At 47.5% G+C, this 23,442-nt stretch overlaps 2 protein-coding genes across 2 annotated transcripts in view; one reads left to right on the top strand and one right to left on the bottom strand.

The window, feature by feature from the left end:
- chac1 (ChaC, cation transport regulator homolog 1 (E. coli)) overlaps positions 1-23,442 on the bottom strand; it is a 182,779-nt gene that overhangs the window by 66,401 nt on the left and 92,936 nt on the right. The gene's annotated exons all lie outside the window — the stretch shown is intronic.
- rgs6 (regulator of G protein signaling 6) overlaps positions 1-23,442 on the top strand; it is a 39,620-nt gene that overhangs the window by 11,976 nt on the left and 4,202 nt on the right. Inside the window, 13 exon segments of the mRNA XM_062468553.1 lie at positions 15,329-15,425; positions 17,084-17,116; positions 17,119-17,133; positions 17,358-17,464; positions 18,723-18,774; positions 19,234-19,298; positions 19,809-19,885; positions 20,582-20,663; positions 21,001-21,075; positions 21,431-21,529; positions 21,636-21,697; positions 22,623-22,733; positions 23,233-23,358. Of these exon segments, the coding sequence (XP_062324537.1) occupies positions 15,329-15,425; positions 17,084-17,116; positions 17,119-17,133; positions 17,358-17,464; positions 18,723-18,774; positions 19,234-19,298; positions 19,809-19,885; positions 20,582-20,663; positions 21,001-21,075; positions 21,431-21,529; positions 21,636-21,697; positions 22,623-22,733; positions 23,233-23,358 (1,001 nt within the window).

The raw sequence follows: 23,442 nt of genomic DNA, 5'->3' as shown, positions 1-23,442 counted from the left end.
CCTAAAAAATTGTAGGGCCCAGAAAAATGTCCCCACAAGCTGAATTCTTCCTTAGTTTACTATCCTTGTGGGCGCCAGAAGTCCCCACAAAAGTAGTTAAACAAATCCACACACACACACACAAGTGAGGAGACAGGTGAAGATGGGCAGGGGGGAGACAGCACGACAGGATGCTCAAGCGAGCAGGACTGCACAGTGAGCTGTTTCTGTGTAGATCACCTACATACAGTTGCCATCCGTTCTTCGGATTGAAGCCATAGATGTGGAGCATGGGGCTGATTTAACACAACCACCCCACCCCACAGCCACCCCACCCCACCCCACAGCCACCCCACCCAACAGCCACCCCACCCCACAGCCACCCCACCCCACAGCCAACCCCACAGCCCCCCCACAGTTTGTTTGGTCCTAGTCACATCTTTGGATCCTGTCGTCGTTTTATTTATGGAATGTGTAGCATCAATTTCTCTGGATTGGTTCTGAGAGTTCTGATGACAAGCACATGTATGCTGGCATGTGAATATTTACCTGAAGACGTGCCGTTCTAACCACCTTAATTATGCCCGCCTAGAGAAACTTGTTCTTCAACAAGCCAAAAAAACATGTACAACAACATGCACTCTCAAATTTGACTGACGTTACATGTTGTGCATTTCACATTGATAATTCATTGTTACCAATTATTTGTTTATAGCCTGAGGCACACATCTGTGCCTGTATTTGCATAAAGAGTAGTCTGGTGCTGTAGAAGTCCCTTGGCTGCCAGCTTGGAGGAACAGCCTGTCAGAGGAGACGTGATTCATGCCGTGTCTGCCTCTCTGGGGCTGACACGGCAGACCCCTGCCTTAGCGCCGAGCTACATCGCTTCAACCTCCCTAAGAGATCCACCTACAGGCAGGGCTCAGTCCATCAGGCCTGGCAGTCAGGCATCCATCTGCCTGGAACGCTGTTATTGTTTTGTTTTTTTAAGATCGTTTTTTGCCCTTTTTTCTTGATAGGACAGTTGTAGATAGACAGAAAAGCATAGAGAGAGGGGGAAGAGGAAGACCTGCAGGATACGGACTGAGGCGGATTTGAACCCAGTCCCCTGTGTTGGCATGGGGCATCCAAACCCTGCTCGTCTAACTGTGTCCCTGGTGCTGACCCAGAGCATTTTCAATTGTGTGGAAATTAACCTTTCTCCTCAACCAGGACTGTATTTAAAGGTTGCAGAGGTACTGTGGCAATACTTTCATTCTCAAGTTCACATCTCCCCAATTATCATTCCTTTTCACAAGAGACAGATTGGTCCCCGGAATTTTTCAACGTCTCCCTTCAGCCCTCACCTCCGGTGCTGGAGATAGGCTGGTAATGGGTTATTCCTTGTTTCTGAGGGAATTTGAGGCTAATTGGCAGCGAGAGACTTTCACAGAGAAACAAAAGGGGCTGTTCTGTCTGCTGTCAACCATGAAGCCACTGAGATTTGAAAGTGTTCCCCCAAGTCAATCTTATTTCATGTTGGCTACTGCTCACACAAACACACACACTGTGTGTGTCTCTGTGTGAGTGTGTGTGTGTGTGTGTGCGCGCGCGTTTGTGCTCTAACTGACCGCTAATCAGAAGAAAAAAAATCAAAGAGATTCCTTCATCTCGAGATTCAAAGAGACCTAATTACGCCAGTGGCTAAAACAACATTCCTATCATTCAGATCTCAGCCAGTCTTATCTTCAGAGCCAAAGCACAAGTCTGCTTCACCAAATTGAGAACTGTGAAGTTGTGTTGATTGAAACTTGATTTGTAATGTAAAAATAATTTTGTTTGGCTGCTGGTGGACTATCATGGCTTTGAGTGGAGCTGATCCAGTCCTATAGTAATACCATGTGATCCAGTCCTATAGTAATACCATGTGATCCATTCCTATAGTAATACCATGTGATCCAGTCCTATAGTAATACCATGTGATCCATTCCTATAGTAATACCATGTGATCCAGTCCTATAGTAATACCATGTGATCCAGTCCTATAGTAATACCATGTGATTCAAAGCAGAAGGATCAGATGGCCCAGTGGAACCAGTGACATTAATATATCAATAAGAAATTAATATGAGTACGAGAACAAAGCCCAAGATTTGCAGTTAACGTCCAACCAGAAGTGCAAAAAGTAATAGATTACAGAAAATAGGAATCCATTCTGAGAAGAGTGACAAGTCATGAACGACATATATTTCTTCTAAAGCAGGAGTCAGGCCAGACATACAGCTTAGATGAAGAGAGAGTTTAGACAGCAGGAGTCAGGCCAGACATACAGCTTAGATGAAGAGAGAGTTTAGACAGGCTTTTAGTAATTACCCCCTGCTTGTTCTTGAAGAACAATTCCCTTGACAAGAAATCCATGTGTTGCTAGAAATCAACTTATTCAATTTCATCTGCTCATATTGATTCATGTTATGTAATAATTGAAAAAGACAAAACTGAAAATGAGAGTTAGAAATACAGCCTAAGTACTGTTGCAATTCTTTTAAAACCATTTGACTGTATACAAATATAGTACACGTTTTCAGGTGACAATGACCACCATTTTCCTGTGAAAGTCCAATCCTTTAATGTGTCTGTGTCTCTACCCACCCTAATGTCCATACCCTGGGAGTCAGGTGGCTGAGCGGTTAGGGAATCGGGCTAGTAATCTGAAGGTTGCCAGTTCGATTCCCGGTCGTGTCAATTGACGTTGTGTCCTTGGGCAAGGCACTTCACCCTACTTGCCTCAGGGGGAATGTCCATGTACTTACTGTAAGTCGCTCTGGATTAGAGCGTCTGCTAAATGTAAATCTAATGAAACTCTTTATTTCCAAATGAGCTCTTTCTCTCTCTCGCTCGCTCACTCTCTCTCTCGCTCGCTCGCTCACTCTCTCTCTCTCTCTCTCTCTCTCTCTCTCTCTCTCTCTCTCTCCCCCTCCCTCTCTTCTCCTCTCTGCCTCACCTTCCTCTATATATTCCTCCTCCTTCTCTTGTTTCCCCCCCTCTCCTATCTCTCCTCTGGAACGTCCTAAGGGACAAGTGTCCCGGCCATTTCCTTGCGTAATGGTCTTCTGCTATCTCTCTCTGCGCACGGTGCTGAAAAGAAATGACTTTCAGATGTGTCTGCCCTCCCTGGACTGCGGCTCCGCCTTACTTCCGCCGTAATGAATGCAGTCCTCCTGCTCCCTCTGTTCCTGCCTGCCTCTCACACCCCCTTTGCTGGCCCTCGCCCCCTCTGATGAAACCACGGATATTTCATCCTGTGATGTGCTCTTTAGCACTGGTGTGTGTTGGCTATTGCCGTTTGAGCTTGGTTTTCCTTTAGAAGCAATGTGTTGAGTTAGCGGTGCTTTCATAATTACTGACTGCTAGTCATGGGGCAGGTGCTAATGACTAGGTGAATGACGAGGTGAGCTTTGGGGCTGAGGCACCTTGGTGGAGAGAGGCAGAGATGTCGAGAGTACCGGCCGCAAAATGTTTGCGCTGTTAGACATTCTTACACATCACCTGGCACGCTGTCTGAAGGGACCGCACCTCCCTCTCTTTCCCTGTCTCTCTTTCTCTGTTTCTGTCTCTCTATACTTCTCTCTCTCTCTCTTTCTCTGTTTCTGTCTCTCTATACTTCTCTCTTTCTCTTTCTCTGTTTCTGTCTCTCTATACTTCTCTCTCTCTCTTTCTCTGTTTCTGTCTCTCTATACTTCTCTCTCTCTCTCTTTCTCTGTTTCTGTCTCTCTATACTTCTCTCTCTCTCTCTTTCTCTGTTTCTGTCTCTCTATACTTCTCTCTCTCTCTCTTTCTCTGTTTCTGTCTCTCTATACTTCTCTCTCTCTCTCTTTCTCTGTTTCTGTCTCTCTATACTTCTCTCTCTCTCTTTCTCTGTTTCTGTCTCTCTATACTTCTCTCTCTCTCTTTCTCTGTTTCTGTCTCTATACTTCTCTCTCTCTCTCTTTCTCTGTTTCTGTCTCTCTATACTTCTCTCTCTCTCTCTTTCTCTGTTTCTGTCTCTCTATACTTCTCTCTCTCTCTCTTTCTCTGTTTCTGTCTCTCTATACTTCTCTCTTTCTCTCTTTCTCTGTTTCTGTCTCTCTATACTTCTCTCTCTCTCTCTTTCTCTGTTTCTGTCTCTCTATACTTCTCTCTCTCTCTTTCTCTGTTTCTGTCTCTCTATACTTCTCTTTCTCTGTTTCTGTCTCTCTATACTTCTCTCTCTCTCTCTCTTTCTCTGTTTCTGTCTCTCTATACTTCTCTCTCTCTCTCTTTCTCTGTTTCTGTCTCTCTATACTTCTCTCTCTCACTCCTCGGGTGGTCAGCAGGTGTCGAGGGCTTTCCTCAAACTTTATTCCCGACCACTACTTTTTAAAGTGCTTCTATCACTCTCCTCAAGGACTGGGCGGGGGGGGGGGGTTGGGCAACCACTAATGCTGGCATAGATCTCTCTATTTCCTCCATTTGTGGGCGCTGACAGCGCAGGGAGATAAGCCCGAGCGCTGGGTGCGATGGATAGGCAGTAAGGGGCCGAGTGCAGGAGAGGGCTGCTCCATCAGCCGTCAGAACGGCTGCTCTCTGGGGGCTCCTCCAGGGATCGATGGAGGTCCTTGATGCAGGGCTGAAATATAGCTGCATCTCTCTGGAGCGGAGGAGAGCCGAGCGTGGGTCCTGAATACCAACTAAATGACCCATTTAGTCATCGTGCCTCTTTCCTGTTGACTCGCTCATTTGGAACAAGGTCAGGTGCCCTTGGTTTGTTTTTTGCTATTTTCGTCCGAATCACCGGGCCATTTTACTTCGTACAAGTATGCATGGACTGAATGGATGTGGTTCCTTGTCCCATTTAGCGTGTGCCGAAGTGAACCGTAGAAGCCGTGTTTTTATTCAGGGTGCCCTTGTTTGTGGGACCCATGTTGACATCAGGTGTACCACGGAGGGTAGGCTTGCTGTTGCTGCACCTGAGAGGAAGTATTAGAGAGGTGGTGATTAATGTAAATGAGCTGTTTGTCCTGAGTACTTCCTGGCCTGGGCAGATGGGACCCAGGAATGGCTGTCTATCCTGTTGATCCTCTCTCTCTCTCTCTCTCTCTCTCTCTCTCTTACCTCTCACTCTCTTTTTTTCTTTCTTTGTGTCTGTCTTTTTATTTCTACAGAAGTATTTCTCTCTGTCTCTTTCTCTCTCTCTTTCACTCTCTCCCTCTTACCTCTCTCTCTCAGGTGTATTGAGAGGAGGTCAGGGTTAGAGGAGTTGCTTGAGTCACGGCTGTTTCAGAGAAAGCGCTCAGCATTCGTAGGTAAGGGGGTGAGCTGTGTGTGTTCTCTAATTGGACCTCTGAGGACGAACAAACTGGCCACATGGTGGGAAGCTCAATTTCTTCTTCTTCTTCTTCTCTCTCTCTACTTTCTCTCCCTCCCTCCCTCCCTCCCTCCCTCCCTCCCTCCCTCCCTCCCTCTCTCTCTCTCTCTCTCTCTCTCTCTCTCTCTCTCTCTCTCTCTCTCTCTCTCTCTCTCTCTCTCTCTCACCACTCTTCATCTTTCCCCTCTCTCTTTCTGCTTCTCTCTCCCTCCCTCCCTCTCTCCCTCTCTCTCTCTCTCTCTCTCTCACCACTCTTCATCTTTCCCCTCTCTCTTTCTGCTTCTCTCTCCCTGTCTCTCTCTCTCTCCTCCTTCCTCTCTCTCTCCCTCTCCCTTCTCCCCCATGCTAATATTCATATTCACAGGGGAAGTCTGTCATTAGACAGAAGCCAGACACATCTTAGGGAAGGTCAGAGAGAGTATACACTGCACACTTTCTAGTAGAGAGTGAATACATCAGCCCTAGGTTAGCGCGGCCTGTGATACAGTATTGAGATGCTTATGACGCTGTGTCAGAGACCGGACGCAATGCGAATTCGCAAGCATGACGCTAATTCGCGCTATTCGAATCTTTCGCGTGACGCTGTGAAAGCTGTGTGGGCTTTCACAGCGTCTTTTGCTGTACGACACCACTTCGTATTTGTTTATAGTAGTGGACTCTAGGTCTCATCTCTGGGTCCCACCTTCACCTCCGTAGGACTGGGCTCTCTACACCTCCACCTCTGTAGGACTGGGCTCTCTACACCTCCACCTCCGTAGGACTGGGCTCTCTACACCTCCACCTCCGTAGGACTGGGCTCTCTACACCTCCACCTCCGTAGGACTGGGCTCTCTACACCTCCACCTCCGTAGGACTGGGCTCTCTACACCTTCACCTCCGTAGGACTGGGCTCTCTACACCTCCACCTCTGTAGGACTGGGCTCTCTACACCTCCACCTCTGTAGGACTGGGCTCTCTACACCTCCACACACCTCCCATTCCTCAGATCTCCAGAGTCTCTCCCACCTCCGAGCACAGTGGGAGATGTCTGGAGACCCACAGTGCAGAGAGAGAGAGAGAGAGACTGAGTGAGCTGGATTCTTCAGGACACCTCTCTCTCTCTCTCTCCTTTGTTCTGTTGTCAGCTGACGTTGGTCTCCGTGAGTCAGTGTGGAGAGGGTGACTGGTCCGTGTGGCTGCGCTGCCATGCTGTTTGAACAATGTGAATGTGAAATCACACGGTGCTTGTTTGTTTTGGTTTTGAACGTCATATAACTTCAGGGCAGATTCAGACCCCTGACAGACTTTGTGTGTGTGTGTGTGTGTGTGTGTGCATGTGTGTGTGCATGCTAGAAACAGAAAGGCAGAAACAAATCATGTGTGGGTGGCTCAAGCAGATTGTTTGCTCGTTTCAGGGAAAACAAAAACAAAAATAAGACATAGCCTCAAACAAGCTTGAGCTATTTTACACAATAAAACAACTATATTTTCTTTATTTCATCAGTCCACACTAGTCACGGGAAGGCCAATGTAGTTCTGTGATGAAGTGGGTGAAGTTCTACAGCCCTTTTGCATCCCATCACATATCATCCTAAATACCGTCTCATATTTAGGTTGGTTTGGGTGCGGTTCTGTGGGCGTATGTGAAGCCCTCTGTGACATTACTTGTAAAAAGGGCTGTGCAAAAAAGATTTGATCATATTATCTCCTTTCATTATCTACAACCTTTAATGACTCAGTTTTAACAGCCCACGAAATTCTCTGGACTAAGCTCAGAGAAGATTCCGCTCCCAGCGCCCACACTCCTCACCTCAGCCTCCGTGCAGTAGGTGGCCAAGCACACGGCTCTTTCACAGAGAGAGCTCTCGAGCTGAGTTCAGGAGAAGGCTGAGAGGGGAAGAGGCAGGAGAGAAGAATGGCATGTATCAGACTATGATATTAATATCACAGCCACTCAACATGTGGTGTATCTCACCATTCTGATGATGGAATGATGGGATACACTCATGATAACGTATTTATCATGATGAAAGTCTTTTTTTTTCTTTGAGTGGTACTGAGTAGTTCAAGGCAACGTGTCTCTACACCAGCCTAGAAAGCTTCAGACGGTTCTGTAAAGAAAATTCGATATCCTTTTGTCCGTCTGCCATTGAGATTCTTCTCAGACTGCAGAGGCCATGATGACAGGAAGGTTTTAATGAGAGTCATTCAGGTTCACACACCCACATGTCTGGTCCTTTTCATCTGACAGGGAAGGGGAAAAGGCCTGCTGGAACTTACATTTAGTCATTTAGCAGACGCTCTTATCCAGAGCGACTTACAGTAAATACATGGACATTCCCCCCGAGACAAGTAGGGTGAAGTGCCTTGCCCAAGGACACAACGTAATTTTGCACAGCCGGGAATCGAACCAACAACCTTCTGATTAATAGCCTGACTCCCTAACCGCTCAGCCATCTGACCCCCTGTCAGTTACAGAACTTCACACAGTTCTGTAACAAATAAGCTCAAATGTACCATGAGACACAACACCGAAACACAGGCAAGATGAATGCAACTGAAGAGAGGCCACACGAATCAACGACATAAGAATGTTCTTCTAATTGTGCAACTCTGTGCTCCTTGCTCTCGGTTTAATAACATTTACCTCTCTGTCACCCTCTGGCAGGGCTTTAATTGGCATAATGGGATAACGGGATTGTGTCTGACCAGACCACTGGAACTCGGCCAAGGTTAGAAAGGGGGCTGTGCTGATGCTCTGAAGCTCATTAGGAGCAAGGGAGCGGACTGACTACCCCTCTCAGGGTTAATGGTGCGTTCCAATCTGATCTCCGGTGCCTGGGTCTCAGGGGTCAAATCTGTTTGCTGACCTCATCGCTGGAAATAAAGATTTTTCCGGATTGATTATTGTCAAGGGAGCTACTGGCCTGTGCTCACATTCCACCGTCTTCTCCGAGTTCTGGCTCTGTGCCAACACAGCAGGAGAAACTCCACAAACTCTGAAAACGTCCTCTTCGGCAGTCGCCATGGGAACGATTCACTTGTTAAGCCAGCGCTGCCACGGTCCCTTCCCCAGTCATATCCTCATCCCTTCATCCCCTCCTACCCTCTCACTCAACTCTCTGGCCGGCTCATCTGGAACCTTCCTGGCCAGTCTCTCAGATGTGAGGCTGTGAGGCTTGGTGGAGAAGGTGAGGCTGTGAGGCTTAGTAGAGAATGTGAGGCTGGAGCCTTCACATCTTGGCTCTGCCTAGTCTGTCACAGAGAATCCTTTCTGGGTTTGCTTATGTGTCCTCAGAAGCCTGGTCTCATCATCCCCTTCAACCCAGCTTCCCCAACCTCCCTCAGCCTCCCCATTCTCCACTAACCTCCATCCTCTTCCCAGCCTCCCCCAGCCTACCTCAACCTCCATCCTCCTCCCAGACTTCATCAACTTCCAGCCTCCCTGAGCTCTCTCCCAGCCTCCCCCAACCTCCCTCAGCCTCCCTCCATTCTACCCCAGCCTCCCTCCATTCTCCCCCTACCCTCCTGTAGCCTCCGTGATCATCCATCCAGCCTCCTCAACCTCCACCCTCCCCAGTGAGACACCCTTACCCCAGCCTCCTGTGCTCAGAGACAACAGGTGGGACTAATCCTCTACTCCACCTGCAGATGGAGAACATGAAATCCCCCCAAGATCTTCCTGCCCAATTAGACCTCACCTGAGACTACAATACACACCCTCTAACTAGAGTTCAGATGTCATCTTCCCCCTCCCATCCAGATCAGCTTTCCAAACCTCAGAGTCACGTTTGGGAGTTCCGTACTGTACAGATTGGACACCATATAATGTGCTTGCTGCGTTTCAGGCTCAGCTTCTTACCTCCAGCACTCCTGGCCCTGCTAGGAAGGTGTGTGGGATCCTTTAGCAGGGTGTAAATGAGCACCTTGGCAGGGTGTCAGGACACACGCAGGCACTGGGGAGGGGGGAGAGACTCGCCAGATCGGTAATGAGTGTCTGAGCTGTTCGGGGAGTTGTCGGAGGACAGCACTGGAAGCAGACGACAAACAAACTGTTACACGAGGGCAAACTATTACACAGGGGCATTGCCTAGTCCTATGCCGCGCCAAATAAGTAGGAGGTTGTAGTGGGAGAGTGGGGGCAGGGACAGATGAGTGGGGGGGGGGGGGCAGGGGAGGGGGGGCAGGGCCAGTGAGGGCAGAGGAGGGGGGGCTGTGTGGGCAAGAGGGGGCTCTCAGGGAGAAAATGGCAAGTGGATGGAGAGTGTCTTGTTTAACTCACTCGCATGGTTACTTTGTTAAGATGATTGTGTATGATAGCAGAGTCAACATTGTGATCAGTGAACGAAAGACACACTCCCCAGGAAAGTGTTTTCTCCTGTGCTGGGATATAGTTCCTCATCATGAGTCACTACACTTCTCAGTGAAGAGGTATTTGTTTGGGGATGATGTGCACACGTGTGTGTTTGTCTGCGTGGGTAGGTAGGTCTCTGTCTATGTGTGTGTGTGTGTGTGTGTGCATGTGTCTTGTACTTCACTTGCGCCTATACTTTCATTATATTAAATCCTGACATGGTAATGATAATTAAAAGGATGTGACCTTTGTAAGATACATTTCCACTATGAACCCCACACCATAAAGAATTATTTTTATTTTCTGAGATTGGATATTGAAAGATATTGGATTCTTGTGGAGTCCTTGTTTCCATTGTTGTTAAATGTATATGGAAGTCTGGCCCTACATCACTGTAATGAAGAATTTGACCATTTCTCCCTGTCAGTAATGGGTCCAAAGATGTAAAAATGTGACGAAGCCGTATGATTCACACAATAATAAAAGCTGCATTTGCTCTGACACACTCTCGCAGAGGTAAGATATTAAAAAAGGTACCAGTATGACCGTAGTCAATGGCAACAAACTCTCACATTTTATGAAGCAGATCACGTCTCAATTTAATTCAAGACAAATGAGAGAATACCACAGTACCTGCAACCCGGTAGACATGAGACATTAGTGAGGCCAATTTCTTCAATCTTCTCTTCTTGCGGCATAAATAATCTCACAGCCAGGTCCATGTTTGGGTGCTAACTAGATGGGATCAAAAGTGAACTTCAGTTCAACAAAACTAACGTTCTGCCTAACTTCTCTGTGTCTGTGTTTCCGGCAGGTTTATGAAGGCATTAATCAGAGGTTGGACTGGAGAGGTCAATGATTAGATTGTAAAGATTTGTACTGTGTGGATTGTTATTGCAGTTACATCCAGTCAAGTGAGTCAACAAACATGTGGATTGGGGATTATTTGTAATCTCATTGAGACAGTTTGCTTGTTTCCTATTCATCTCCTGGTGTGTTTCAAAACTGGCATAGACATTAGATAAATAGTGTGTTAACTTGATTATTTTAGCTCCAAATTTAGAGTATCTCTTTTGGGGCGAGCATCGTTACAAACAAAATCCTGAGTCAAAGGAAAATGTGATTTACATTTACATTGTCATCTAGCAGACGCTCTTATCCAGAGCGACTTACAGTAAGTACAGGGACATACCCCCCGAGGCAAGTAGGGTGAAGTGCCTTGCCCAAGGACACAACGTAATTTGGCACGGCCGGGAATCGAACTGGCAACCTTCTGATTACTAGCCCGCTTCCCTAACCGCTCAGCCACCTGACTCCTGACACCTGACTCCTCCTGATAATTAAATTGTGTAATTTTCTCCAATCCCCGCTGAGATGCTGGAAAACATCTTAGAAACATCCCTGGTAGGAAAGCTCATCACCAAGCCCATCTTCTTCTCCCTCTGAATATTATGGTCTGGTTTCCAGAGTCTGACTAAGCCTCCCCCTGCAGAAAAAGCTGTTTTTCAAAGACGCTCCACTGCAGCTAAAACAGCACTACCAATATCAGCGTGAACACATGTTATCTCACTTCTGTTTTTTTGGGGGGGGTTTTCACTCATGAATGTATCACACAGCATCATAAGTATGTGAAAAAACTAAGGGACTGGGTTAGATGGTCCAGGTGAGCCTCTGGAGAAGGAGGTCTCCCCCCCCCCCCCAGAGATGTGCTCTCTAGGGGGGCTGTGGACCCTCGGGGACCCTCGGTGTCAGCCAGAGGGTCCCTACTTCCAGAGCAGCTGTGAGCCTGTGCTGCATCGCTGCACTGGGGAAGACAGGTGGTCTTTGAAGAGCAAGCTGAGCTCTGAAGTCCATGAACGCTCCCCTTAGATGACAGACACACAGCACTCACTCACTCACTCACACACACACACACACACGCACACAGGTACACGGAGGCACATTCACACACAAACAGGCAGATGCACACTACCTCCCCCCAAACACACAAACACACAAACACACAAACACACTGTGAGCCAGATGCACAGCCCAGGTGGTCCAACACTAATGGAGAGACAGACTGCTCAGATGCAGTCTATCAAGCATACAAGATGAGTCAAATCCACAGTTCAAAGTACTGTGCGCTGTTTAAACAGTAGGGATACTAAAAGTCATTAGTTGCCTATGTTTCTGAGGGATGCCAAGGTGTTTAGCAGTTATATTACCGGCTATCACACTGCTGTTAGCAACTAATGTAGACACAGACATACAAATCTAGACATGACTCATCACATCCACTGATTGTCAACTTGTAGATAAGACTTCTAGAGTGGTACATCGCCAGACTGACTTCCGGAGAGCTCTTCAACACGACCTCATGCCTCACTTTGTTGCTTTTCTCACTTGACTTCCACGCAAAAGCTCTTCTCCCAGTGTGGAAGTGGTGTGGGTCTGCTAGTGGGGTCCTGTAATCAGTTTGATGATCAAACACTTGATTGTGAAGGAGTTTCCATAAAAAGGCATGTCTTACTGAGGGATCAAGGACACTGTTGTGCTCAAAATAACAGCCGGGCTTTGCGTTTCAATTCAACCAGATATACCCTTTTCATACAGATTTGCATGGATAAATAATTTAATTTCTTTGCATGGCCATAGTCATGCATTTTTCAAGATGTGCTCACTTGCTATGAAAGAAAATACAAATTAACTTCTTAGGTCTTTTACATGCTTTATGCATCGGTAAATGGTTAACATTTTATGGCCATATTCTTTATCATTCATTGCTGTAGGCACTTATGATGGTTCAACAGTGATGTCAAGTGAATTTATTGCAGCTTCGATGCAAGTGTGGTTGAGATATGTTAGATACCATTGTTGAGAAAATCCAATTATATTTTGGATATTTATAGTACACCGCTAAATTGTGAATAAAATATTGTATCTTAAAAACATGTCTTGAAATGTTCCCATGCATGGAAAGTTGTTCCACCAAACACATGCATTAGTAGCTTGATGGCTTTTGACTTGATCTCAGAATCAGAATTCGGTTTATTCACCATGTATGTTATACAAACACAGAATTTATTGTGGCAGGGAGGTGCAAACACTAAACATATACGAATCTTAAATTAAGTAAAGGTACAGAAGTTTAACAATTCCTAAGAACTAAACAATCTAAGAATAAAACAATTTAAATATAAAATGAAATATATATAAAAATAAATCGAATGAATCTTATGATCTAATGAATACGATGGTGTTACGCATGCCTCCCGAAGGAGAGGACATAACACTCAGCTAGGCTTAAGACCCTGGGGCCGGATGGGAGAGACATGGAGTCGTGGTGGAAAAACAAGGGAGGCGAGGCCAACTCTACCGTTCAACAGTTTATTAACTGGGAAAAACATGCAGGGAAAAAGGGTCTGGGCACGACCAAAGCAAAGAAAGCATAAAGTGATAAATTGTGGATACTTTGACCTTAGCATGTATCTAGCTGCTCAAACTCTGACTACTACAGGACACTAGGTACAGCATCACACTGCAGACGTCAAGTTCTTCCTGCCTCTGAGTTTGAGAAGAGAAGCTGTGCACCTAATCTATTATGGAGGTGTAGGGTTGCTCACTGCCCAGTCTCAATCCCATATCCTTCCTTCACCGACACATGGAGACCTGCTGTGCTGATCAGTCACGAAACACATACTCTTCAGCTCATGTTTATCTCAATAATATGTCGTTCCAAAGCATCAGGTCATTGTTCCAAAATTACACATAAGGCAGTGTCTAACAGGAAGTTATGTTTGAGGGGCTGTCGGAGTGGACAGCTATCGTAACCTGGCTTGCCTTTTGTTGAGTTCTTGTTTCGATTAGCTGGCAGGATTTGATGGAGTTCCCGACATGGGATGTTATCGCCCACTGCTCTATTTGCTATCTCCTTGCACTATCAAGGCTTGTTAGCATTCTATCACTATTGATTGGGTTGTGTTGCCGGAGGATACCAGTGCCCTTGGCAGAGACACAATAATTCTCTGCATTCTCAATAAGGCAGCAGTGCTCTCTTGCAAGGGCCGTTCTCCGACCTGAATTCCAAAGACCCTTTAGAACTTGCACGCTCTACACTGCAACAGCACTAATGAGTTTGCAAATGAATGTCAGGTACGGTTGTAGTACTCGAGAACGGTCTTGGTTTCGAGACCTTTTTGAAGGTCTCATCTTGGAATCGACCTCATTTTTACTCCGTCTTTACTCTGTCTCAAAGAGGACTCAGGATTCAAGACCGATAAAGGCCACAACTGTGGGAATATCCCTAAATTGTCTCTGCGTCATCTAATTTCTTTGCTAACATCATTACTGTGATTGGATGTAAAACTTCACCCACTTCAAATGCGACCAATTATTTGAATGCGTCGGTTAGGTGGCTTGGACTACGACACTGCTGAAAGGTAGTGCACTTCATACCCATGTGTTGTGATGCATTGTCGACATGGTTGTGTTCGCTCCTTGAGAAGAGGTTACTTGTACACTATTGTTACATGCTGATCCCTAAGGACAGCGTGTGCTCAAAGTGGAACCTGAAGTGGAACCTGAAGTGGAACCTGAGGTGGAACCTGAGGTGGGTGTGTGTCAGGAAGGAGTCACCACTGTTCTGTTCTCTATCGGATAATAAAAACCCGCTGGAAGCACGATCAGGGTGAAAGACTGCCTGTTCTGTGTGGACGTCATGGTTTGTGTGCTCAGTGTCGGATGTCAGCTTGAGTGGCTCTGGTGTGAAGTGTGTGTGTGTGAGGGTGTGTGTGTGTGTGTGTGTGTGTGTGTGTGTGTGTGTGAGGTTGGGTGTGTGAGGGTGGGTGGGTGTGTCAGGGTGGGTGGGTGTGCAAGGCTGTGTGTGTGTGAGGATGTGTGTGTGAGGGTGTGTGCAAGGGTGTGTGTGCACATCTGTATGTTGGTGTCTAGGTGAGCATGCATGTTTTGCTCTGTGTATTCTCTGGTGAAGGTGACTCATTTGTTTGCAGTACTGTAAACAGAAAACCATGCACACATTTTCTTTTCTATCTCTCTTGCCATCTTTCTTTCTCTTTTCTCTCTCTCTAACCCTCTCTTTGTCAGCTGGCCAGAAGTTGATCAGATATTTGATTGGTTTCCAGCTGTGAACAAACTATTGCCAAGCCACAAAGACGTCTTCCCACACTCCGCAGTGAGAAAAATATTAGAGACTAGCGCAGATGACAACATGCAATCTAAATGGAACTCAACATTATCTAATATGATTACCCCACTTTAAAGTGGGCGACATGTTTCATTAGTGGCAGGAACAGTATTAATAGACCTGAGGCGTGTCTTTGTGGTGTGATGTTGTGTGTGTGTGTTCTGCATGTGTGTGACTCACACATTAGCTGTCTTACCAGAGGATAGCAGGTTTTACACCACACACACTCACTGTCTGCAAGGGACTCCATTTACTGAGGAAAACCAGGACCCTGTTTTGCATGTGAAGGCTGTGATGAGGCTGTTATCCTAGGAGAATGCTAATGTCCTTGCCTGCCAAGACCAGTGTTTCTGTTGAAAATTCTCTTGGATTTCATGGAAATGAATTTCATTCAATTGAACTGAACTGAATCGAATCAAACTGAAATGCGGTGTTATTTGACTCACGGCAGCCCTCTCTGTCTCCTCAGATCGAGGACATCATCACACGCATCCAAGACGAAACAGAGGGCGTCCCCATCAGAACCGTCAAGAGCTTCCTGTCCAAGATCCCCAGCGTGGTCACTGGTGAGAGGGCGAGAGACACTGACAGACAGGAGGACAGACAGGAGGACAGACAGGAGGAGAGACAGGAGGACGGACAGGAGGAGAGACAGGAGGAGAGACAGGAGGACAAACAGGAGGAGAGACAGGAGGAGAGACAGGAGGAGAGACAGGAGGACAAACAGGAGGAGAGACAGGAGGAGAGACAGGAGGAGAGACAGGAGGAGAGACAGGAGGAGAGACAGGAGGACATTCTTTCTCCAATGAGACCTTGAGAAAATGAATTGTCTCAGAATATCCCAGCCCCTCCTGCAGCCTGTGCTCAGTCTTCACATTGTTTCACTTGTTCCTCCCTGGATCGGCCTCCAGCTAAGCCTCTCTTATCAGGAAGGTGGGAGCAGAGGCACAGACACACCGAGACACACAGATCCAGCACAGCAGATATCCCCAGCAAGAGACCCTGGAGGGCAGGACGAGGGAGAGACAGAGTTGAGCAGAGAGAGAGAGAGAGACACAGAGAGAGAGAGAGAGAGAGAGAGAGAGAGAGAGAGAGAGAGAGAGAGAGAGAGAGAGAGAGAGAGAGAGAGAGAGAGAGAGAGAGAGAGAGAGAGAGAGAGAGAGAGAGAGAGAGAGAGAGAGAGAGAGAGAGAGAGAGAGAGAGAGAGAGGCACAGATAGACAGGCACAGATAGATAGAGAGAGAGAGAAATAGAACCCGAAATGTCATGCCAATAAAGCATACTAGAGAGAGATGGAGAGACAGAGAGAGACAGAGAGACAGAGAGAGAGAGATGGAGACAGGCACAGATAGAGAGAGAGAGAATAAAGTAGAGGGGAGAGAGAGAGGAGAGTCGTTTACACCACTTGGTACCAATGGGAACAGACAACTTAAAGGTGTAGCTGGGCATCTGTGTGCCTGTGATGGATCTATCTCACCACGCCTGTGTGGCCCCCTCTAGCGCCTGTCAAATCACTGCCGGGCGCTTTGCACAGCAGTCACTGAAGGCAGAGCCTGCATAAATGATAGAGGCGGAGGTTGTTATTATTCAACACTTATTATTCAACACCCTCTGCCATCACCACCAAGAATGAATCACTGGGATATGCCATAAACAGAGCGTATCAATAAACACAATTATTATAGCTGTGGACACACACACACACACGCTTGATCCCGCACACTGTCACACACACACACATTCAGTGTGCACAGAAACCACCACACGCTCTCACACACACACACAGACACACACACCCACAGACACACAGACACAGCAGCAGCTCTGTCAGATAGGGGGCCCGAGGCCAGAGAAACTAATGAATGATTGGAAATTAAGCACCGCTACGCTTCTGTGGACACGGAGCAAGGAGGAGAGAGAGAGACCTTATTCAGTGCTTCTCTCGTCTTTTCTCTCTCTCTCTTTCCCTTCCCATCTTCCTCACTCCCCCCCCTCTCTTTCTGCACCTCTCTCTATGTCTGTTCATCTCTCTCTCCTCCTGCCTCTCTCGCTGTGTGTTCTCTGTCTGTGTAATAAAGGCGTCACTATTTGGAGGAGAGGAAAGGCTCATGTGGCGTAAACGGTAACACGATGTGTATCTTCTCTGCGGTCTAACAACTCTCCTGAGACAAACGCAGCCTCAGTGCCCAATGTTGATAAATCACACCTCCTGTTTGCTTCTCAGGGACTGATATTGTGCAGTGGCTGATGAAGAACCTGGCATTGAGGATCCAGGTGGGGTGATGATAGATGCTAGATTGCATCAGATTTATTTGTAGAAAAATGACAAAAGATTATCTTAAAATGTGTCCGTATTGATCTAGCTATCCCTCTATTTTCTCTTTATGTATTGACCCTTTGTGTCTTCCAAAGCTATTGTATATAGGGTTAGGGTTATATATAACATAAATATAGCCATTTTTAAATGGTAAGTGGGTGTATCTCTCTGTTTCCGACAGTGGAGGCCATCCACATTGGCAGCCTCATCGCTGCCCAGGGATACTTCTTCCCCATCTCAGACCATGTCCTGGCACTAAAGGATGACGGCACCTTCTTCCGCTTCCAGGTGAGCGCAAAGAAAACGCCAGAATCATCGGGGAAGAAACAAAATGGAGGACAGCAGGTCTAGCTGACCTCCAGCTCAACCAGGAAGCAGACGTATATACAAAGAGTCAGAGGTTTTTGGGGGGATTGGGATGGATCAAAATGAATGGATTAGGGAATAGTTGTACTCCCACACGTACTTCCTGCTGGTTTATGCTGTACTGTATGACTTAATCCCTGACTAATCCTGCTTAATCTGATTCCAATGCGCCAACCAAGGCCCCACACATGATATAAATGCTAATCTGACTGATTGAAGGGAACAAACACTCTACAGTGGCCAGAAAATGATTCCGGATCCTTTTAAGTTATTCATGAAACCGTGTCAGGAAGACTGCAACCTTAATGACATGAACCCATGTCCATTAGAGTCTCTCCTCTGGTTTTCACGTGGGGGGTCCGTGACCTCATTAAACATGGATGCTGTTCCTGTGAAATATTGATCAGGAGTGAGGCCAGGAGAACACCTTGGTCTGGAGGAACACTCAGCGAGACCTTCACAACCTCAAACTAAACACACTGACATTCACCTGCCGCTCTAACCCCGCCCCCCCTCCCCCCCACCACCACAACCACCACTGAGGAGATTACAGGATCGCAATGAAGTCATAAACCAATTCATTATAGCCCTCTTTTATCCCTTATTTGTTAATTAAAAAGTGGAAATGCTGTTTTCCCTGCCTCTCCCGGGTGCAGCGCCACGCTGCGTGATTAGAATGATCTTTGTGTAAAAGGCGTCTCCCGCTCGCATCGGCGTCCTTGCGAAGCTCTGCTGATGTTGGAAGAGCTATTTAATTAAGCGAGACAACAGTGGAAACACGTGGCACGAGCTGACCTTGATTTCTCTTCTTCAAAGTGAAGGAAAATAGGGATGAGAAGAGGGGAGGGTGTGTGTGCGCGTGTGTGTGTGTGTGTGTGTGCGTGTGTGTGTGTGTGTGTGTGTATGTGTTTGGAATCACAGTTAAGCTTCATTATGACAATCTACATTCATTTGCATTTCATTTTCTTCAATAAACCACTTTGGCGGGAAACAAAGAGAAACACAGCTGGGGAAAACATTTCTGGCCCTTCGAAAGCCTCTGATTTACAGAATTACTCCTGGAAAGACAATTCGGAGGCTTGAACCTTAAAAAAATCCTAATTCAACATGAAGGATGTTCATGGAGGTTCTATCCATTCCTCCGTCCTTCGACCCTTTCTCAGTCTCCTCTCTTTTTCAGGCTCCATATTTCTGGCCGTCTAATTGCTGGGAACCTGAGAACACAGACTATGGTAAGAGCAGGTGTATGAAGCAGCGTTGTGGTCTGTTGTTCCCCCTCCTCCTCGCCTCTGGAACAGGAGATGGCTTTGAGCTCAGCCCTCTGCTCTCTCGCACATCAGTCATAGGTGACTCACAGCTACACCAGCTCCTCACCCTCCTCCCCTAATCCTCCTCTCCTGATCCCCCTCTCCTCATTCCCCTCACCTCATCCGCCTCTTCTTAGTCTCCCCCTCTCCTAATCCCGCTCTCCAGATGGATGGACAGGCAGCCTCCAAATCTGGTGGGAGGCCTTGAGGCGAGGGAAAGACAGAGAAAACAGGATGAGAGGAGAGGAGGGGTGGGGCAATGAGAAAGCCTTTCACAGGGACCTGTTGATATTGTATGAACTACTATCTCTCTTTCTCTCTCCTCTCTGTCTCTCTCACTTTCTTTCTTTCTTTCTCTCCCACCCTCCCTTCTATCTTTTTCAGCGATCTATCTGTGCAAGCGGACCATGCAGAACAAGACCAGGCTGGAGCTTGCTGACTATGAGGCGGTGGGTACAGGAGAGGTCTTCTCACCTGTGGAGAACCATGAGACAGATCAACAGATCCACATTGGCCATTTTTATCAATACAAAAGAAGCAGCGAGGAAAACAAATCAATAAGTGCAGGTCTCAAACTGTACTGCAGGCTTCTAAGACTGAGGAAGGAAAGGTGGTTGTTCTTGTGCTTATTGCTTGCTTCCCCTCGCACCGCCCCCTCCTCTCCTCTTCCCCCACTCTTCCCCTTGCTGTGCCTCTCTCCCTCCCTCTACCTTTTTGTCCCTCTCTCTCTCTCTCTCTCTCTTCTTCTCTCTCTCTCTCTCTCTCTCTCTCCTCTCTCTCTCTCTCTCTCTCTCTCTCCTCTCTCACTCTCTCTCTCTCTCTCTCTCTCTCCCTACCCTCATTTCCTCACTGTCCCTCTGCCTCTCTCTCATCCCCCATCCTCCTCTCCACCGCTCCCACCTCTTCCTCTGTCCACCACCTCCGTCTCCCTCCTTCCCTCCTTCCTGCTCTCTCTACAGGAGAACCTCGCCAGGCTCCAGAGAGCCTTCGCCAGAAAGTGGAAGTTCATCTTCATGCAAGCGGAGGCTCAGGTTAAGTAAGTACCATCACCGGTCACCATAGCAATATCAGACGGTAAACACAGACGCCATTCACGCCCGACAACTAGCGACCAGTACAGACAACCAGGAGTATTTGGACGCCACCTGACCCATACATCCCTGGGTTTGTTATTGGCTGGCTTCCTGGCTTCCTCCGTTGATCCTGTGGGAAGGTTTGTCTGAAACTCCTGTTCATCCTGAGGGGAGTTGGTGATGAGGCCAGTACTAATAACAGAGGAGCTAGCAGTCTTTTTATTGCACCTTGATTAAACAGCTCATCAGAAACCAACCAGGTGTGATTACAACAGAAGCCTTCTTAATTTGATTGGGCATAGAAATCTGCAATGATAATCACACAATCTATGTTTAGTTGTGCAGCCTCTGTTGAGATCAGACAGAAACCAGCAACAGAGCCGTCGACATTGCATTTGCACGGTGTGGAACGGGGAGCTCTGGTAAATGTCAGTTATGTAAGAGCAAAGTGGCACCGAGAGAAATGAATTTGCTGTGCTCTGAAGCAGGTGGAAACTTAGTCACTTCTCACAGTGTGTGTGTGTGTGCCTGGAAGTATGCATGAGTGTCTGTGTGTTCTTCATTGTGTTTTATTGCGTCTCATTGCAATATGTTTCCTGACTGTGTGACTGTCATCATGAATGCCCTGTCTACCGCTTGTTCTGTTTGTCTCTCGTCAGGATAGACAGGAAAAAGGACAAGACAGAGAGGAAGATCCTGGACAGTCAGGAACGAGCTTTCTGGGACGTCCACCGACCTGTGGTACGTGTGTGTGCGTGTGTGTATATATATGTATGTGTGTGTATGTACTGCAAGTGTGTGTTTATGTATGTAAGTATGTGTGTGTATGTATATGTGTCTATTTAAGGGATGTGTGTGTGTATGTGCTGTATGTATGTATGTGTGTGTGTATTTATTATGCGTGTGTGTGCTGTATGTGTGTATGTATGTATGTGTGCGTGCATGTGTGTGTGTGTGTGTGTGTGTGTGTATGTATGCATGCGTGTGTGTGTGTATGTATGTATGCGTGTGTGTGTGTGTATGTATGTATGCGTGTGTGTGTGTACTCTATGACGCTGTCCATACCCCTGTGTTCCAGCCGGGCTGTGTAAACACCACAGACATGGATATCAGGAAGTGCAGACGCATGAAGAACCCTCAGAGAGTGAAGAAGGTGACATGTTTCTCTTACAACAGTGGCTGTTTCATCTGTTGTTCTCCTGCCCTGCACCTGAGGAAACCCCTCACATTTACATTTAGTCATTTAGCAGACGCTCTTATCCAGAGCGACTTACAGTAAGTACAGGGACATTCCCCCCGAGGCAAGTAGGTTGAAGTGCCTCACCCAAGGACACAATGTCATTTTGCAGGGCCGGGAATCGAACCGGGAATCGAACTGGCAACCTTCTGATTAATAGCCCAATTCCCTAACCGCTCAGCGGATCTGACCCCCTTGCTTTACCTTGCTTTACCTTTCCTTGTCTCTTTTCATCTTTCTGTATCTCTCTCATTACCTCTCCATGTTGTAGTCGGTGTATGGGCAGTCGGAGGAAGCATTTTCCGACAGCCCTGCACACACGCCTTCACAACCCCCCCGGAAAGGCACCAAAGATGACGTGGAGAAAGAGGTATCGGCTTCTGCCTGCCTCCACAACAATAGTCCATGTATTGTGTCACGTTGTGATTTTCAACGAGAGACGGAATGAATGATAGACACTTGTTCTGCCTTTACAGATTCTGTTTCTAAACACCCAGCTGGATAGACATTGTATGAAAATGTCCAAAGTTGCTGAAAGGTAGGCGTAAAACCTTGCTCTATATATATCACCAACTTACAGACACCCCTCCACTCTCTCTTTTTCTTTCTTTTCCTTTCTCTAGTCTCTCTTTCTCTCCTCACCTCTCCTCTCTCTCTCTCTCTCTCTCTCTCTCTCTCTCTCTCTCTCTCTCTCTCTCTCTCTCTCTCTCCGATCCTCTCTCTCTCTAACACACAGAAAGACACCCCTTCCCTCCTCGCCCACACGCTCACGCAAAATAGTGTATCCTTGACTTCCTGCCACATCCCTCTCTCTCTCCTCTCCTCTCTGTCTCTCTCTCTCTCTAAAACACAGAAAGACACCCCTTCCCTCCTCGCCCACACACTCAAGCAAAATAGTGTATCCTTGACTTCCTGACCTATGATCATTCTTTCTGCCACAGCGTCTGTGTCTGAAGCGAGGCCACTGCCCTTCTACCTCCCCCGAGCCTTGACCTATGACCCTGTGACCTGCTCTCAGAGCATCTTTGTCGTCACCCACCCTGACCCATGACATGCTCCGAGGCAGAGGAGAAGGGCAGGAGGAGGAAGTGGCTTTGTTACTCCACTGCAGTGAGGCAGTGATTAGGGCTGAGGTCAATGCTGGGAGGCTGGCTGGCAGGGGGCGTTCTGGAGGCAGGGCTGGAGGCAGGGCTGGAGGCAGGGCTGGAGGCAGGGCTGGAGGCAGGGCTGGGGGCAGGGCTGGAGGCAGGGCTGGAGGCAGGGCTGGGGGCAGGGTTGGGGCAGGGCAGCGGTCCTAGTTCTCAGCTCATGGCTGAAGTCAGGGTACATTCTGAGGGTCGGCTGCAGTAACAATACCACTCTCTCCTGTCTGTCTGTCTGTCTGTCTGTCTGTCTGTCTGTCTGTCTGTCTGTTGTCTGTCTATGTGTCTGTGTGTCTGTCTATCTCTGTTTGTGTGTGTCAGTCTGATGACCTACACAGAGCAGCACCTGGAGTATGACCCGTTTGTGACGGTCCCAGAACCCTCTAACCCCTGGGTCAGCGACGACTGCTCCTCCTGGGACCAGGAGGCCAGGTAGGCTCTGCGCAACCTCTCTCTATCTGTCTCTGTATTTATGTCTCTCTCTCTTTCTTTCTCAATTCAATAAGGCTTTATTAGCATGAATGAGTGAGCATTGTTGCCAAAGCCATATAAGATTGAACATCTATAAATTGTGATAAATGTACTCTCTCTCTCTCTCTCTCTCTCTCTCTCTCTCTCTCTCTCTCTCTCTCTCTCTCTCTCTCTCTCTCTCTCTTTCCCTCTCTCTCTCTCTTTCCCTCTCTCTCTCTCTCTCTCTCTCTCTCTTTCCCTCTCTCTCTCTCTCTCTCTCTCTCTCTCTCTTTCCCTCTCTCTCTCTCTCTCTCTCTTTCCCTCTCTCTCTCTCTCTCTCTCTCTCTCTCTCTCTCTCTCTCTCTTTCCCTCTCTCTCTCTCTTTCCCTCTCTCTCTCTCTCTCTCTCTCTCTCTTTCCCTCTCTCTTTCCCTCTCTCTCTCTCTCTCTCTCTCTCTCTCTCTCTCTCTCTCCCCCCCCAGTAAGGACCCCAGTCAGCAGCGCGTCAGGAAGTGGGGCTTCTCTCTGGACGAGGCTCTGAAAGACCCTGCAGGCCGAGACCAGTTCCTCAAGTTCCTCGAGTCCGAGTTCAGCTCCGAGAACCTGAGGTGAACCCCTGCAGTGCACCTGCTGCACCCGCTCCTGACCGCCGTCTACCTCTCCTTTCTTTCCACCCTTTTTCCCCGCTCCCT

Source organism: Osmerus eperlanus, chromosome 8, assembly GCF_963692335.1.
Source record: "Osmerus eperlanus chromosome 8, fOsmEpe2.1, whole genome shotgun sequence".
Lineage (NCBI taxonomy): Eukaryota > Metazoa > Chordata > Actinopteri > Osmeriformes > Osmeridae > Osmerus > Osmerus eperlanus.
Note: the sequence above shows the minus strand (reverse complement) of the source record. Positions and strands in the feature narration are given on the sequence as shown.